Source organism: Protopterus annectens, chromosome 7.part0, assembly GCF_019279795.1.
Source record: "Protopterus annectens isolate FY-2018-M chromosome 7.part0, PAN1.0, whole genome shotgun sequence".
In the NCBI taxonomy this organism is placed as follows: domain Eukaryota; kingdom Metazoa; phylum Chordata; order Ceratodontiformes; family Protopteridae; genus Protopterus; species Protopterus annectens.
In genome coordinates this window covers 189993622-190013245 of record NC_056739.1, presented here as the reverse complement: position 1 = coordinate 190013245, position 19624 = coordinate 189993622, and the positions used below count along the sequence as shown (strand labels likewise).

The 19624-nt window shown below is 44.2% G+C and overlaps 1 protein-coding gene across 1 annotated transcript in view; it reads left to right on the top strand.

Annotated features, from left to right (window-relative positions):
• Nucleotides 1-19624, top strand: part of KDM5B (lysine demethylase 5B) — a 2307736-nt gene that overhangs the window by 896762 nt on the left and 1391350 nt on the right. Inside the window, exon 8 of the mRNA XM_044076151.1 lies at nt 7939-8058. Coding sequence (XP_043932086.1) covers nt 7939-8058 — 120 coding nt within the window. The remainder of the gene's footprint in view (nt 1-7938; nt 8059-19624) is intronic.

Genomic DNA, 19624 nt, shown 5'->3' with positions numbered 1-19624 from the left:
TTCTAATCCCATGTGCAAAGCTGCATATGAGGAAACTTCAATGGTACCTAAAAAATCTATGGTCTCAACACCGTCACAGTTTGGAAGCAATTATACCAATAATTCCATGTTTGCAAAAGGAATTTCTATGGTGGGCCCAAGCATGTCAAGTAAACACAGGCCTTCCATTCTGCAAGCCTCAAGCAAAACAAGTCATAACCACAGACGCCTCAGATTACGCCTGGGGCGCACATGAAGGACAGGTGCATTCAGGGCAGATGGTCCCAAAAGGAAAAGCACCTTCACATCAATCAAAAAGAAATGCTAGCAGTAATAAATGCAATTACAGCTTTCAAGGACTTTCTGCATCCAGGACAATTACTGATAAGAACAGACAACACCACAGTAATGTGGTACATAAACAAACAAGGAGGAACACATTCATACCCCTTGTGCAGACTAGCCATGACTCTTTGGAACTTGGCTTTGGAAAGACAAATCGAACTTCAAGCACAGTACTTGCCAGGACTGGAAAACACACTGGCAGACACTCTAAGCAGAAATATGACAGATCCACACGAATGGAAGTTACATCCTCAGGTGTTTACAGAGATAATCCAAGCGTGGGGAGGCCAGACATAGATCTTTTGCCTCCCACAGGAACCATCAACTGAAAAGTTTTGTTCAAGGACCTTTCATCCAAAGGCCTGGAAAGTGGACGCCCTTTCATTCAGTTGGACAGCATGGACAGTTTATGCATTCCCACCTCTGCCCCTTCTGCCCAAGGTGCTTTTGAAAGCAAGAACAGACAAACCGAGGATGATACTGATTGCTCCAGATTGGCCAAGGCAACACTGGTATCCACTCCTGAGGAGCCTAACACATACTCCTCCCTGGTCCCTGCCTCTAATGCCTCTCCTACTGACTCAGAACAGCTACAAAACTCTTCACAGTCGGCTGAAAACACTCAACCTCGCTGCATGGAAAATCCCTTGACACCACAACAGTCCCTACTCTCCAAGGAGGTGCAGGATGTCATTTTGGAGGCCAGAAGATCATCTACTAGAAAAGCTTACTCTGCAAAATGGAAGCGGTTTTGCTGTTGGAATGAGAAAAGAGGCCAGGACCCTAGAAAATTGAACTTGCCTCAGGTTTTACAGTACCTAGCTGAACCGCTGAACAGTGGACTTTCATTTTCTTCCATAAAAATACATGCCTCAGCCATTTCTGCAGAATTCAACACGGATCCTCCTTTACTCTCTCACCCACTCTTACGACAGTTCCTCAGAGGGGCTAAGAATATAAGACCTCCAAGGAAGCAACCAATACCAGCCTGGGACCTTAATTTCATACTAGAAAAATTAACATTGCTTCCCTTTGAACCTGCTGCCTCAACAGATCTGCAACATTTGTCCTGGAAAACAGTTTTCCTTCTGGCCATCACTTCAGCTCGTAGGGTTTCTGAACTCCAGGCCCTCATGGCGGTGCAGCCCTTCCTCATCTTCCATCAGGACAGGGTTTCCCTTCGTACCAACCCATCTTTTATGCCAAAAGTGGTATCCAGGGTAGCCTTAAATCAAGCCATACACCTACCTACCTTTTATCCTAACCCTCAAAACAAAGGGGAGAGGCTGCTTCACACTTTAGACATCCATAGGCAGCTACGTTATTATTTGGACAGAACAAAGTCCTTCAGGAAATCAGAACAACTTTTTGTGTCCTATGCCGTAGGGGCTCAAGGGAAACCAGTTACCAAACAGACCATTTCCAAGTGGATTGGCCACTGCATACGATTTTGTTATTCCTATCATGGGAAATCTGTCCCTACTGGTATCAGATCTCACTCCACCAGGGCCACAGCCACCTCTACAGCCTTCCTCAGAGGCGTTCCTACTAAGAATATTTTGGAGGCAGCCACTTGGAGTTCTGTACATACCTTCACAAAACACTACCACCTACCCTTATATTCCAGAACAAGAGCAGGCTTTGCCACTGCTATTTTGCAGGGCATTCTGGCTCAACCCAGTTCCTCATAGTACCTACCACCCTATGCATAGCTTTGGGACTCTACCCATCTGTGATTACTGCAGCTGTATGCACGATGAACATAGTACAGTTTTGTACCTACCATAAATGTAGATGTTCGAGTGCTAATACAGCTGCAGTACAGGTTTCCCTCCCTCCTTCCCCACTTGGTAAAGGCATGGGGCCTAACAACCTCTTCATACCACCTGACTGGGTTATCCTGCTATGTTTTGTTTTCTTGCTTACACTGATTTTGCATTACATTGCATTGCTTGCACATGTAGATAAGCCTTATTTATGTATTGCCTTCCTTTTGGGGGCACCTGACATCTGGGGCAAGAAAGACTAAAGAACATGGCGTCGGCTGTGTCTTATATACTCTGGCCTTACTGACGTCAGAAGAGTAAGCGACGACAACCGACGCCGGACCAAGACTTTGGAATTCGGCCGACCGAGGGGCCGCCTGACTGCTGAAAACCCATCTGTGATTACTGCAGCTGTATTAGCACTCGAACATCTACATTTATGGTAGGTACAAAACTGTACTTTCTCCTTGCAGTTGCTCTCCTCTGTTCCTACAGGCTTTGGTATCAGGACTGGCTCCGTCCGGGGGTTCTTGGTTCTGAGGGCTGGTGCTTGCAGGCGTCACATTTATTGCCCACATACCAGCCAAATATGTCAGATGTCCCCACCTGCAGGGACTGGAAAAGCTTTGGAAACCTGTCCGAACAAGCTGATGGGAAGAAGGGTAAACCCACTAAGTGAATACTGCAACATGGAAGAGAAGGACATCTATGGTTATGGTAAGATTTTACTCAATTTTTCTTTTATGTATTCAACTCTAACTTTCGATTCTTCTGTATATTTTCTCTGTAATTCATAAAATCCCTTACTTTTTTTGCCTTTCTTGTATGTCAGAACTCTAAATATTATTGTCTTTCCCTTTCCCTGCACTTTGGTGTGTTCTGAATGTCATTGGAAATATTTTCCTCCCAACACTCTGTGTAGTTCTTTTGTTATCATTGCTGATGTATTTCTATTTTTTTCTGTTTTAACAAAAAAAAAAACTTTTTCCTCAGTTTTTGTGTGTGCCTGTCTGTGTGCCTGTCTGTGTGCCTGTCTGTGTGCCTGTCTGTGTGCCTGTCTGTGTGCCTGTCTGTGTGCCTGTCTGTGTGCCTGTCTGTGTGCCTGTCTGTGTGCCTGTCTTGTGTGCCTGTCTTGTGTGCCTGTCTTGTGTGCCTGTCTTGTGTGCCTGTCTGTGAAGTATGGCAGAAAAAAAGATTATGGCTGGATTTAAATGTCAGAAATGTGGTCATAAAATACCCTTTTCTGACATGTACTCTGTTTACTGTTTGGGCCCCCTCCATCTTCAGGAGATTTCTCTATTTGTCATTCCTTTAGCCATAGAGCTCTTGTCAACTGGAAAAATAAATTGATCTTAAAAGTCCTGCTTCTGTCTTCTTTCAATGAGGCGTCATCTGGAGCCACTTCTAAAAGAAATCAAGAAGCAAATCTGATTTTTCTAGTCCATTGTCTTCATCTTCCAAAGTTTCTGAGGACAAAAAAAAGAAGTTTGTCACTGCCAACATCTCCATTGGCTTTGACTTTAGACTACAATGTCAGTTCCATCTTCCTGCTTGGAAGTCTCAGGAAAAAAGTCACAAACGTAAGTCACTATTGGAGCAGACAAGCTCTTTGGTTCCTAAAATTACAGGTCAAGGACAAAATTCAGTGCCGAGATTCTTAGATCTGACACCACAGTTACAGGAGTCTACAGAATTTTTTTTTTCCAAGAACAAGTTATTCACCCGTCATTGATCCTTTTTCAGAGAGACTTTCATCGTCATTCTTGGAGAGACCCTAAATTTGCTTTCTGTGACGTCAGCCCATTCCCCTAAGTCTAACCGAAGACTATGTGGAGAGACTGGTGAGACAAATCCTTTCAGCACACAGTATGACAGGATCCACCTCATTTCCTGTTCCGAAGGGTCAAGGATTCCATTCTTCAGCTACTCCCCCTTTACTTCCTCCTTTAACTTCACTTGAAGGCTTAAAAACTACGGTTCTGAGCTACCTGGTGCCATCTGTGTCAGAACCGAAGATACCTTTATGTTCTGAACTAATTATTCCTCTGTACTTTTTGGAACCGGAGACCTCTCGGGGCCGTATCTGTCCTGTTGGCTCCATGGGGCTAGAGTCAACTCCTATGTTTTCAGAGTCTTCTCTGCACTTCGAGCTTCAGCACAGATCAGCTTGTCTCTGACTTCTGCTTCGAGAGGGATCTCTTCGGAGCAGGAGGTGACCACTGTTCCCAGACCCTCCCTTTCGGATCTGGGCCTTCTCTGGGTGCATAATCGTTCAAGGTTATGGAAGTTAGTCTGTCATCCCCATAGTTTTTGGAACACACAACCCTGTCATGCCTACGTTCAGTCTCAACTGTTGCCCGCACAAGGACAGCAAGTACCAAAATCTCAGGAGTCCCAAAAGAGAATACCCTCCTCTTATACTTCCCCAGATCATCCCACTGAGGAGGTCCCAAAGAAGTGAAAGAGGAAGTACTTGTATTCCTCAGAGGAATCGGTCATAGACTCTTAACTTCGATGAGGGTGAAGGATCCCAAGATCACCTCCTGATGTTTCCTTTGAAGACATCCTAGACCTAGAAATCTTAAAACAGAGAGGTGATTGGAAGTCCAGTAATCCTTCGTCTGAGGAGTTGGTATACTTGAAGTCTTTTGGAATCTACCAGTCTACCTCCTGGGTAACTCTACCTGCTGATGAGCTCATTGAATTGATCTCTCAGTGAGCATTGAAGGCCCCTGACACCATTGAACCCATTCCCCAGGGACCTGACAAAATTATCACTGCCACAGTGCATAAGCAGTTCTGGTCAAAAGGTTTGCCTATTGATGCATGGTCATAGCAACAGCAGCAAAAAAGGGAACTAGATGAGGACAGTTCTTCTATCCATCCACCCAACAAGGAGTCTCTGGTAATGGATAGGCTTGGGAAACAGGTTTATGCTTCTTGCCTTTGCATTACGGTCCTTGAATTTCTTGGTACATTTCACCAGACTGCAGAGGGATCTGATTAAGGAGCTTTCAGATACTCGTTCAGAATCTGTTGCCTCTCAGTTGGCTACCCTACAGTCCATATCCAACTCGTCCATGAGGTTCATTTGTCATGCAGCTGAAGGGACGACAAGAGGAGTGGGTTCAGCTGCCATCAGGAGACATGCTTGTATGCGCTTATGTGATTTTGTGGAGCCCTTCAAGTCTTCATTCATCAATGCTCCCTTTGGCCTTTGTTCTTGTTTGGCCCTAAAGTTAGAGACTTTGTGCAGGTGTGAGAGAGACTGAAAGACCCTGTCTGCAGTGGGCGTACGTTTTTACACTCCAACGATTCTTTTCAGGGAGCCAGCGAAGTAGTGGAAATACATGGTTCAAAAAGTCCCAAGGTTTTTTCAAGACACATGTGGAAGTGGTTCCCTTAGGGGCAGAGGGTGGAACTTCAATGGAAGGCATCGCCCTCACGGCAGAGGAGGCCTGCAAAACCAAGGGTACAGAGATTCTTTCTTTGGTAAACCCCTTTCAGCACTCCTGAAAGGAGGCCCGATAATCTACCCCCGACTGCCTCCAGAGGAAGACAATCAAATGCGCAAGAGAGCCTGGCTAGAAATAACATCAGATACCTGGGTGCAGAGGATCATTTCAAGAGGTTGTATCATACCATTTTCCTTTCCACCCCACCCCCCACCCCACCCCCATTTACAAGTTGACAGCTTGTTTTTTTCCAGTTTTACTAATAGCCAGCCATTCTCTGCTCTCTTCACCTTTCCGACATATGCTTTTGGCCTCTCACAAACCATCTACGCATAAACTTTACATTAGTAAAGTGAAAAAGTTTGTCTTTTGGGGACATCAAAATAATGCTGACCCTTTTTCTACACCTATTCATAAGATTCTCACTTTTTTAGCCTCACTATTCAATGAAGGGAATTTGTCTTCTACTATTAAAGATCAATTAACAGCTATAGCCAATTTTCATATTGGATTTGAAGACTCATCACTTCTCAAACTTTGTAAAGCTTTTTTGAGAGGTAATCTTCTTTTAAAGCCTCCTTACAAAGATGCAACCCCTCCTTGGGACCTGAACTTGGTGTTGCAAGCAATCATACAAATCTTTTTGAACCAGCAGTAGATTGTGATCTTAAGTTTCTCTCCCGGAAAACTATTTTCTTAGTGGCTATAACTTCCACCAGAAGGATTTCAGAAATTCAAGCTTTCTTGTAAACCACCATATTTGATTTTTCACAAGGGTAGGGTTGTGCCAATAACTAACCCCTGTTTTCTACCAAAGGTGCTTTCAGAACTTAATATCAGACTATTACTCTACCAGTTTTTCCCCAGATTTGCTAATAAAGGTGAATATTGCTTACACTTATTAGATGTTCATAGACAATTATGGTTTTATTTTCACGAAACAAAAGATATCAGAAAATCTAACCAGTTTATCTCTGTAATACAAAGCTAGGAAAACCTGTGGGCAAAATGACATTGGCTAGATGGCTAAACAGATTGCATTTCTTTCATCTGCAACAAATTGGGGATTGCTTTATCAAAACCTTTGAAAGCACATTCAACTAGAGCTTGTAGTGTCTTCAGCTGTCTTCCAATGAACAGCCTCCATGGATGTATGTGCAGCAGCAACCTAGGGTACTCCCCATATTTTCATTACTCATTGCAAATTGGATGTGGTCTCCAGGAGAAGAGCATCATTCGGTTCAATGATGCTCAGGAACATCCTTCCTTGAGTCCACCCAGGATCTAATGTAGCCGGGAACTCTGTCTCACAGGTTGAGGATCAAATAAAAATTGACAACCTTGGATAAAGTTATGTACTTGCTATAACATGTTCTGTGTTGTCCATTTTCATTCTTCCTCAACTCCCCTCCATTCAGCCCCCATACTCTTGGATTTCTGCAGGAACTGATGACTTTATTATCCTTTTGTATATAATTGTGGTTCCAGATATAGTCCCAATTAATGTCTGACAACTGATCTTTCCTTTGCTCTATCAACAAACTCGATCTGAGGTAACTGGGATAGTAGGTGCATTGTAGATAAAGGATACGCTTGTGAGTTTTTTTGTTACCACACGCTATGGTAGCAGCTGAGTCGGTTCAGAAGATTGGAACTGAACCCACAGGTTGAGGAAGAATGAAAATGGACAACACCAATGGAATGTTATGGTGAGTACATTACTTCTTTTCTTGTTTTAGTGTTTTTAGACTTGCACTGTTGCATGTTTAGGTTGCAGTAGTTTTTGTATACCAAAGATGCTGGCATACTAGTTTCACAGGTCTTTTTAGGGGCCAGAAAGGGCTTATAGAACTGAAGGGAATATTCTGAAATCACTGGCATTGTGTGCCTCACCTAGCAGCCAGGGCTGTGTGGAATGCTGGCGTGAGACCTGTGTTGGCCTTCATAAAGGTACAGCTGAAGAAACTTCTGAGAAGGGGAGAAGACAAGGTGGCGGTGGCTAGACCCAGATGCTGAGATTTACTGATGCACTATTTTTTTTTCTTGGATTTATTTCTATGATAGGTGTACATATGCACACACATACATTTCACCAGCTAATACAATTTTTTCTCCTCTTGATTAGGCTCAAATTTGTGTACTGTTCTCCGTTAGTGAGCAGGGCTTTGTGCCACTTATAGGGCTGTCCTTGGTTACCTGTAGAATGAGTAGTGTATAGTTTGCTTCTAGCCCTTGTAGATGGATGTATGTAGTAAGGATTGTAGTTACAGCTAGCTGTAGAAGAGTTAGTAGGCAGGGTATTTTTCCATTTCTGGACAGAGTTTGAACAAATACCTGCAAAATTTGTCACATTGCTGAAAGTGGAACTGAAAGAAAATGTCTTTTTCCTGTAGGAATGCCGCAAACCAGGAGATGCTTTTGGCTTTGAGCAAGCATCGAGAGACTACACACTTCGAGAATTTGGAGAAATGGCAGATGCCTTTAAGTCTGACTATTTTAACATGCCAGTGCATGTAAGTATGTTGTGTAGGTACAGCCTGCTGTGCAACTATATACCCAAAAATATGTAATTTTTTTGTACATTAAACTCATGGTATGACATAATCAGATTTTTCTTTCAGGTAAGAGTCTTGTATTATGGATAACCTGGCCAATTGACTTAAAGGGATAAAACCTTGCCTGGGCCCCAGGCAATCTGTGTTTGACTAGCAGCACTGGAGAGGACAGGATAGTGGATGATGGGCGTGAGTGGCCTATACCAACTTGCCTATCTGCAGGAGAGGAAGGCTGGCCAGGCTCATTGCAGTCAGAATTTGTACAGTGATATAAGTAAACGCACATTAGTAGAAAAGAGACCATAGTGAAGCTTTCATTATTTTCATGCAGTCTACATATGTTTGCTCTTTTAAGCTACTCACTCCAACATTATCTGAATTGCTGAATTCATGCCTTCCCTTAAATCTTACTTCTCCTGAACATTGTGCAACCTGTATTGTTCCCACAGATTCCATTTTATATAATTTGCTGCTTCTCTTTTCTAAAGACCCCACCTCCAGTTTTTCCTCTTACAGTATTCAGTATTTTAGTTACAGTTGATTGAGTTTTTGGTTTACATTTTCTACTAATTACTGCTTTTGGCAGCCAGTAACATTAAACGTAGTAAGGCTTTACTGTGTCAGATACTGTATATTAGCTCAAAATAATTTCCTTAGTTTTAGAGTACTCTGTAGTGAATTTTTAAAATGTCAAGTAAATCCAAAAGATGGAATGGAGTCCACTGGCAAATATATACCAATGCAAAATGGTAAAAACAGTCCTTTATTAGAATAGAAACTATGTAGAAGCACCTGGTGTCGGATGTATAGTCATTTGGGAAAGAGTATTTTGCTCCATCCGATCCATACGGTTCATTAATTGTTGAATTAAAATAGACAAATCGCCAATTGTTCCATTTGATTTGCCACTTGTTTGTGGGTCACCTGTAGATACACTGCCAGACCCCGATTCCATACCAAACGACTAGTACATAATAGAAAAGAAAACGCCAAGTAAATCCAAAAGATGGAATGGAGTCCACTGGCAATTGTATACCAACACAAAATGGTAAAAAAAAGTCCAAAAAGTCCTTTATTAGAATCGAAACGATTATCAGTATTCACCAATGTAAAATAAGCGCTTTCGTCTCCAGTTATACAATTCAGGAGACTCCCAGTTCTTATTTAATATATTTTTAATGTTACATGCATCCCTACTAAAAGTAGTTATAAAACTATTCTGATATGATTTAGTATTTTCAGCCGCCTTTTTATCAATAGGGTCCGCAAGACCCAAGTCAGTTAAAACCAATGACTCATTGGTACTAAATTCTATTCTACCAACCTCTTTAATTTTCAGAATAGATACAAAGTGACCTTGTCTCTTATTAACAACTTCATTCATTATTTGAGCAATTCATTTCATTGGATATTTCCTCCTGATGAACATCTGTTTAAAAGTGTCGCATTCTGCTAAAAATGTATTTCATTCAGTAGTCATCCGGGCTGCACGCACAAACTGTCCATTAATCACAGCCTGTTTTTGGTGAAGTGGATGACTGACTACTACTGAAATGCAGAAAAGTGTTTGAATATGTGTTCTTACAAAATATTTTAGCAACAAAACAGTTTAATGCTTCATTCTTCGTTAACAAAACGTCTAAATAAGAAATGCTGTCATTGCCTATTGAGTGTATCATCATCTTCTTCTTTCGGCTGTTCCTGTTAGGGGTCACCACAGCGGACCATCTGTTTCCATTTCTTCCTGTCCTCTGCATCATGCTCTTTCACACCCAACCGCCTGCATGTCCTCTCTCACCACATCCATAAACCTTATCTTAGGCCTTCCTCTTTTCCTCTTACCTGGCAGCTCCATCCTTAGCATCCTTTTCTCAATATACCCAGCATCCCTCCTCAGCACATGTCCAAACCAACGCAATCTCGCCTCTCTTGCTTTGTCTCCAAACTGTCCAACCTGAGCTGACCCTCTAATATTACTGATTCCTAATCCTGTCCATCCTAGTCACACCCAGTGCAAATCTTAACATCTTTAACTCTGCCACATCCAGCTCTGACTCCTGCCTTTTCGACAATGCTACCGTCTCCAACCCATATAACATAGCTGGTCTCACTAACCTCTTGTAGACCTTCCCTTTCACTCTTATTGGTACCCGTCTGTCACAAATCACTCCTGACACTCTTCTCCACCCATTCCACCCTGCCTGTACTCTCTTCTTCACCTCTCTTCCACACTCACCATTAGTCTGAACTGTTGATCCCAAGTACTTAAACTCATCCACCTTTACCAACTCTACTCCCCGCATCCTCACCATTCCTCTACCCTCCCTCTCATTTACACACATATATTCTGTTTTAGCCCTGCTGACCTTCATTCCTCTCCTCTGTAAAGCACATCTCCACCTCTCCAGGGTCTCCTCAACCTGGTCCCTACTCTCACTACATATCACAATGTCATCTGCAAACATCATAGTCCACAGGGCGTCCTGTCTAATCTCATCTGTCAACCTGTCCATCACCACTGCAAATAAGAAAGGGCTCAGCGCTGATCCTTGATGTAATCCCACCTCCACCTTAAACGTATCTGTCACTCCCACCGCAGTCCTCACCGATGTCACACTACCCTTGTACATATCCTGTACTACTCTTACATACTTCTGCCACTCCTGACTTCCTCATACAATACCACAACTCCTCTCTAGGCACTCTGTCATATGCTTTCTCTAAGTCCACAAAGACACAATGCAACTCCTTCTGACCTTCTCTGTATTTCTCCAACAACACTCTCAGAGCAAATATTGCATCTGTAGTGCTCTTTCCTGGCATGAAACCGTACTGCTGATCACTAATCATCACCTCCCTTCTTAACCTAGCTTCCACTACTCTTTCCCATAACTTCAAGCTGTGACTGATCAATTTTATCCCTCTGTAGTTACTGCAGCTCTGCACATCACCCTTATTCTTAAAGATAGGTACCAAAACACATTTTCTCCACTCCTCAGGCATCCCGACTTTCCAAAATTTCATTAAACAATCTGGTTAAAAATTCCACTGTCATTTCTCCTAAGCACCTCCATGCTTCCACTGGTATGTCATCTGGGCCAACAGCCTTTCCATTCTTCATCCTCTTCATAGCTGTCCTTATTTCCTCCTTGCTAATCTGCTTTACTTCCTGATTCACTATCCCCACATCATCCAACCTTCTCTCTCTCATTCCCTTCATTCGTCAGCCCTTCAAAGTGCTCTTTCCATCTACTCAATACACTCTCCTCACTTGTGAGTACGTTTCCCTCACTGTCCTTTATCACCCTTACCTGCTGCACATCTTTCCCAGCTCTGTCCCTCTGTCTTTTAAAAATGTAGTAGTGCCCATTAATAAAAGTAATAAAAGCATCAATCAAATTCATTGGTCCATTCCACAAAATGAATATGTCGTCCAAATAACGAACATATGTTTTACAGAATGGGTAATATTGGGATGGGAATACGAAGCGTTTCTCCCACTCCAGCATAATGATATTGGCATACAAGCCACCACATGCAGATCCCATTGCGACACCCTCATTCTGTAAAAAATATTCACACTCAAACAAAATAAAATTGTTTCTGAATACAATGTCCATCATTTGATCACATAAATTAATTTTATCCGGACCAATATGCTTTATTTGCTGGTACTCACAAAACCATTGAAGTCCTATTTCATGGGGAATAACACTATACAAGTTAATAACATCTATAGTGATGAATAAATAGTCATTACTATATTCAGTTTCATCCATTTTCTTTAAAAAATCCCATGAGTCAATACATATATTGGGTTCGTTCCATACTAGCTGACTTAGGGCTTTATCAAGATATTTAGCTAGTGAAAATGTAATAGAGCCCCGAGCATCCACAATAGGCCTCATAGATGGCTGATGGACATCTTTGTGGATTTTTGGGGCCCCAAAAATAGTTGGAATAACTGGCTATTCCACTGTTAAGTATTGTAGTTCATTAATAGAAGTCAAACCTTCAATGAACATATCCTGGATGAACCCTTTAACTCTCCTATATGCCCCATTCATTTCATTGAGGGAACGCTTTGTATAAGTATCAGTATTCAGGATATCCAACATTTTATTATTGTAGTCAACTATATACATGATAACTACCCCGTCCCCTTTGTCTGGTTTCATAATCCTCACACCATTATTCTCCATCAAAAAAGCAAGTTCAAATTCTTCCTCATCATTTAAGTTATTATATAATTTGTTTAAACCAGACATGTTAAGTTGTCAATCTCGCCTTCATTCTTGCTTGATGGGTTCGGAGCCGATCCCTCGGCTCCGACTCGGCACTTGCTAAGCTCGAGAGTCACTTTTACCAGCTCGAGGCAGCCCCATATCCCATGATGCAAGGCGGTAAGTACCCAGATCTCGTTTGCCGCTTTGCTTATGAGGTCCTCCTTTTACCAGCTCCTGGTAAGTGATTTACTACTTTGCTATTCTAGCCCCTTTTAACTAAAAACCCTTTAATTATTAGTTTTTATTTAGTTTTAAACATTTTCTGACAGAAAATTCCCTGTCTTTTCTTATTTTTTTAGTCATACTTTATCCATCCCATCCCCCCCCCCTGTTAGGGTGTGTGTGTGTGTTTGTAGTTGTACCTTTTTGGTATATTTAATTTAAATTCTTTGACTGGTGTGTGTGTGTGCTTGTGTTACACCATGTCAAAAGAAAGGGTCTCAGGCTTTAAGAAGTGTGACTCGTGCTGTCAGAAGATGTCTCTGACAGACGGTCACACTTCTTGCCTTTATTGCCTGGGGCCTCTTCACCTGCAGGACTCCTGTGCTATTTGTCATTCTTTCAGCCAGAGAGTCCTGCAGGAAAGAAGAAACAAATTAATACTCAGGGGCCTTCTTAAGCCGGAGGGCTCTCCGGCTAAGTCGGCTCCATCCAAGATTGCCAAGTCTTCCAAGGCCCAGGCTTCTGTGTCAAAGCCTGCGGCCTCGGCTCCGACTCATTCTGAGTCGAGATCGGCTCCGGCTGGAGCCGATTCTGGCTTAACCAAGCCTTCGGCACCGATGGCTATCGGTGCCGATTCTGCATCGACCACTTCGGTGTCGGCTCCGATCGGCTCCGACCACCATGTGGCACAGGCATCGGTGTCGGCTCCGATCGGCTCCGACACCGTTACTTTGTGGCTGTATCGGCTCCGGCTGGAGCCGATGCATCGAGCTACCTGTCGGCTCCGATAAGTTGTCGGCTCCGACAGGTTCAGTAGTTTCATCGGTTCCGATGGCTCCTTCGAGGAAGAGGTCGAGGTCTCCTTCCTTGGAGCCGATATTCGGCTCGGCTTCACCTCTCTCTCTGAACGGAGCCATCGGAGCCGATCTTCAAAGTCATCCAGGCTTTCTGACCATGACTTAGAGAGAGTGGTCAGTAGATTACTTAAGTCACAGGCACTGGCCCAAATGTTACATAGTCCGTCTCAACAGGCGACTATTGGTCCACACCCGTTGCAGTTCCTCCTTCAACTCTACCCCAGAGCTTGGAGTTGGAGTCTTCGAATGGTTACTGCTACGGCTGGAGGACAGATACCCCTTCTGTTCCTTCAGCCTCTACTCTTATCTCCTCTTGAGACCTTCCTTAGAGGGATTCGTGGCCGGGCTTCCATGGTCTCCTCCGAGGGGTGAGTGGCATCGGACCCTTGTCCGAGCCCGCTCTTCCCTTGGAGCCTCGGCCTTGGTGAGCTCGGCTCCGACATCTGCCTCGGAGACTTCCCTTCGGTGGTCCCTGGAGTTCCTAGCTCTTCGAACGGGTTCTCTCGGACCTGCCTGGGAGGGAGCATTCGAGGTGATGAAGAGTGTGCTGGCCACTGGTATCAGTCAGCAGTCTGTTCCCTTAGCTCCTCCCTCTATAGTGCCTGTTGACATCTCTGCCACTTCTCTTGCTACAGGACCCAGAGATCCTCCGCCTCAGGTTTCCCCATTGGGAATTTCCCCCTCTTCCGAGGATTCTCCTGATGTTTCGGGAGATCCTCCTAGGAAGAGGACTTGTAAGAGGAAACATGTAGACTCCCCTGAGTCTATCACTTCAGATACTGACTTTGATGAGTCAGAGGGATCCCCAAGATCCCCCTCTGAGGATGTCTCCTTCTCAGACATCCTAGAACTCCTTAGACAGAGGGGAAACTGGCCCACCAACAATCCCTCTGAGGATGAGTCAGTATACCTAGAGGCGTTTGGATCTCGGCCCTCCACCTCCTGGGTGTCTCCGCCTTTCGACCCCCTTATGCAGGTTATTGCCCGAAAGGCGTGGGCAGCTCCTGACTCTGTAGAGCCAGTCCCTAGGAGGCCTTCAAAATTCATCACTGCCCCGTGTGATAAGCAATTCCTCACTAAGGGTGTCCCCGCTGATGCCATGGTGGTGGTGGCTGCTGCCACCAAAAAGGAACTTGCAGATCCTTCCGTACCCGTCCATCCTCCTAATAAGGACTCTAGGACCATGGATAGGTACGTTAAGCGGATGTTTTCCTCAGCGACCTTTGCTATGCGTTCGCTGAATTACCTATGTCACTTCACCAGACTCCAAAGGGATATCCTTAAGGAGCTAGGTGATGTTGTTCAGGATCCTACGGCTGCAGGAGCTCAGGAAAAAATTGCTTCGCAGCTAGGAACCCTTAATTCCATTGCAAACTCCTCCATGCGGTTAATATCATATGCTGCTGATGGAGCGAGTAGGGCCGCAGGTACAGGTGTGGCTCTTAGACGCCAAGCCTGGATGCGGCTATGTGACTTTGCAGATCCCTTTAAGGCGTCCTTCACAAATTCTCCCTTTGATGGGTCAGCTTTGTTTGGCCCTCAAGTGAAGGAAACTTTGACCAGGTGCGAGCAGGACGGCAAGACTCTTTCTGCCATAGGAGTCCGTTTTTCCACCCCTTCTAGACCTTACCCCAAAGGACAGAAAGGTGGCAAAATGTGGTTCCGCAAATCCCAAGGAGTCACGCCGATTCACGTGGTCAGTTTACCCCTAGAGGCAGAGGGGTAACAACAACAGACGCTCTAGAGGCAGAGGGGTCCAAAACCAGGGAAACAGAGAGCCTCTCTGACAAGCCCTTTCAGCATCCCTGAGATGTTGCCCGACTGTCCCTCCTTGGAGGCAGTGGGGGAAGATTATCACTGTACCCAGAAGCCTGGCATTCCCTCACTCAAGACAGATGGGTACAGTCGATCATATCCAAGGGTTACATAATTCCTTTCGAGGAAAGTCCTTTCCCTCAAATTCCCTTCCAGATGTACTACCCAGTCTAAGGGAAATTGCAGAGTTAGATGTCTCAAAACTACTGCAAAAAGAGCCATTCAGCCAGTTACAACAGACCATTCAGAGCCGGAATCTACTCAAGGTTCTTTTGGTCCCCAAAAAGACGGGAGACTGGAGACCAATATTGGATCTCAGCAGACTCAACAAGTCTGTGAGGAAGACAAGATTCCGAATGGTCACTCTTCAGTCAATTCTGCCCTTCTTACAGAAGGACAACTGGATGTGCTCAATAGATCTTCAGGATGCGTACTATCACATCAAAATTCACAGACGCTCCAGGAGATTTCTCCGCTTCGGCTGGGGTCCAGTCATTTCCAGTTCAGAGCCCTGCCCTTTGGTCTCACTACAGCCCCCAGAGTGTTTACCAAATGTATGGCAGTGGTCACGGCTCACCTGAGACGTCAAGGATTCCAGGTGTTTCCGTATCTCGACGACTGGCTCCTTTCAGCCACCACCAGGCATCAGCTTATTCAAGCCAGGGATTACACAATAAATCTTTGTTCTCATTTGGGCATCTCGATCAACTTCGAAAAGTCATCCTTATCGCCCTGCCAGTCTATTACTTTCATAGGCGCAAACTTAAACACTGTTCGGATGTCAGCTACCCTTACAGATCAAAGAGTTTCAGACATTGAGTCATGTCAGGATCATTCTGGCCAACAAGAAAGTACAGGCCAGAATGGGTCTAAAGGTATTAGGCCTCATGGCTGCGGCCATTACTCTTCTTCCCCTGGCTCGATTCTACATGCGCCTTCTTCAGTGGATGCTGTTCACACAATGGTCGTACCAACAGCTTCCAATGCGTCACCAGATTCTGGTGACACAGACTTGCAAAGATCATCTTGCTTGGTGGATCATATCTCCTCAGGTTCACCAAGGCATACACTTTGTACCCCCATCCCCGATAGCCACTGTCACCACGGATGCCTCCCTGATCGGGTGGGGGGGTCATTATCAGGGCAGGATGGTTCATGGGACGTGGCAGCCGTTCGAGTACCATCTGCACATAAATGTCCTGGAGATGAGAGCAGTGCTTTTAACGTTGCAAGCCCTCAACGACTTTCTTCCCGTAGGGACAATTGCAGTCCACACAGACAACATGTCTGTAGTTTGGTATATCAACAAACAGGGCGGAACCAAGTCCTACCCCTTGTGTCGAAGCTCAGACTATGGGAATGGGCGATCTCCTCTCATCGGTTTCTGGTAGCAACGCATATCCCTGGGAAAACCAACATTGTAGCGGACAGATTGAGCAGAGCTATTCTCATGCCTCACGAGTGGTCTCTCAAGCAATCGATAGCGGAAGAGATATTTCTGGAATGGGGTCGCCCATGTTGCGATCTTTTGCTACTCCCCAAAACAGCAAATGCCCAGACTTCTTCTGTCTCTTCCTCTACCAGGCCATCCCCCAGAGACGCTCTGACCCAGGATTGGCCCCAGGGACTTCTTTATGCCTTCCTCCATTTCCTCTGATCCCTCAAGTTATCCAGAAAGCTACCGTTTTGAGAGCCAAATTGATTCTCATTGCCCCTTACTGGCCTCGACAAGTTTGGTTCCCGTTCCTCCATCGTCACCTTTTGGTGCAGCCGTGGCATCTGGACCCAGTGCCAGATCTTCTGATTCACCAATCCGGTCAGCTGCACCGGACTATCCCTTCTCTCAACCTCACAGCATGGTTGCTCCACTTCCTTCCTTAGCCAAGCTTCCTTTCATCTCTAACCCAGTTAGAGACATCATAGTAGCTTCTTTAAAATCCTCTACCAGGAGGATTTATACAAGCAAATGGAAACGTTTCTCTTATTGGGCTAAGGCCAAGAATATTGATCCTTTCACTGCCCCTGTTCAGGCAGTCCTGGACTTCTTAGCAGAGATTTTTCATGCAGGCTCCTCTTCTTCCACAGTCAGAGTTCAATTGGCTGCTATCTCCAACTTTCATGTCGGGGTCGCAGATCATAATATTATGTCCCATAGGCTCTGCAGGGCCTTCTTGAAAGGAATTTTCCTACTAAAGCCTCCAATCAGGAATCCTCCTCCTCAGTGGGATCTAAATTTAGTGCTGACATCCTTGATTCTTCCACCCTTCGAGCCAGCTGTTTCTTGTTCCCTGAAATTTCTTTCTTGGAAAACTTTATTCCTAGTGGCTATTACATCGGCCAGGAGGGTGTCTGAACTTCATGCTCTATCGGTTCGACCCCCCTATTTGGTTTTTCACAAAGACAGAGTATCTTTGAGAACTAATCCAACCTTTTTGCCTAAGGTCGCTTCAAAGACCAATTTGAATCAATCCATTGATCTCCCTGTATTTTTCCCAAACTATTCAGACAGAGCCGAACAAAAACTACATTATTTTGATGTCCACCGTCAACTCAGATATTATTTGGACAGAACAAAAAAATTTAGAAAATCTGATCAACTTTTTGTTTCCTATGCGGATAATAAGAAAGGCCTTCCTGTTTCTAAAGTGACCTTGTCCAGATGGCTTTCTTCGGTCATCTCTGAAATTTATCTGCTAAGGGGAAAACAGCTGTGCTCAAAACCTAAAGCACATTCAACTAGGAGCTTAGCTACTTCTACAGCCTTTCAAGCTAGACTTCCTTTAGACACTATTTGTGCAGCGGCCACTTGGGCCACTCCTCACACTTTTGTTTCCCATTACAAATTGGACTTGGCCTCCAGGGACAGAGCCAGTTTTGGCTCTACAGTCCTCAAGAGTCTGTTCCATTGAGCCACCCAGGATAGAGGTGCTAGGGACGCGGTCCCATCAAGCAAGAATGAAGGCGAGATTGACAACTTAACATTAAGAAGTTATGTACCTACCATAACGTTCCATGTTAGTTGACTTCTCTGGCCTTCTTTCTTGCGACCCTCCCTCCTTCCCCCAGGCCTGGACAGACCTTGTTATAAGAAATTATTATGCTGAAGACCATTCAGACCTGGTCCTTCTTCCATCCTGTAAGTTTTCTTTCTTCCTTTTGGAAGTGTTTTATGCTTGGTGCTATTGCCCTTTGTCATCAAACGAGATCTGGGTACTTACCGCCTTGCATCATGGGATATGGGGCTGCCTCGAGCTGGTAAAAGTGACTCTCGAGCTTAGCAAGTGCCGAGTCGGAGCCGAGGGATCGGCTCCGAACCCATCAAGCAAGAAAGAAGGCGAGAGAAGACAACTAACATGGAACGTTATGGTAGGTAAACTTCTTATTTCTATTCATCACCCCATTCAAGTCCCGAATGTCCGGCTCACAGACCTTTTTCAAAAAATAACAATGTAGGGTGTAAGGGTGGGGTTAACAGTGCTGGAGATTCTGAGTGGGTTTTTCAATCCCTCTACATTATTAAACATGACATTAAGATTTAATTTTCTAACATATTGCTTCAAGTCCATTAAAGTGTGGACTAAATTCATGGATTTATCCGGTACAAATGTAAAGGCCTTAGCAAAAACGTCACAAATAGTCACATTGAACAATAATTCAGTATAATTATATACTTTGAAGTCTTTTTCAGAATTGAAGTGCAGTGTTAATGGCGGTAAAATACTACCATTGCTGCTGTTCATATTATTTAAAAACATCTCAGATGGGGCAACGTCTATTGCTCCCTCCGAGTATTCCTGTTCTGACCCCTGTTGTACATTCCCCCCCTCCCCCTTTGAAAGTTGTTGTATTGGCCCCTCTGCTGTTGTTGGGGTCTCTGTTGATTCATTAGATGCTCTGAGCGCCTCAGTGGTGGATATTGTTCTTCATCTAAAAAATATTCTTCTTCGAAGGTGTCCATCTCTGTCACCTCGTTGAAAGTTCTAACACCATTCCCTTGTTGTTCACCACTTTTATGTTTTATGTTGCTGCCAGACTTGTGAGGGGGGTGTGTAGGGTATGCTAAGTTGTCAGCATATTCCTGCTCATCCTTAGCCAATGTCTTCATCTTCCTCTTTTTAATAATAAGCATTTGTTCTTCTATGCTCCGGAAGATACGACAATATTCAAATTTGTTGTAAAGGCAGGGTTTTGTACAATTGATTTATCTAATTTTGTCACTTCAGAATTCAGAGTCAATCATTCTGTTATAGTCAGTAACCATTTGCATATATTCGAACCCAAATCTGTCAAATAGTCCTAGCAAATCTTAATGAAAATCAGAACCTACAACCAATTCTGTAGGAAAACGCCACATCCTAAGGCCTTTTGGTACAGTTCTCTGTTTAAGGCACTCTTTAAAAAAAA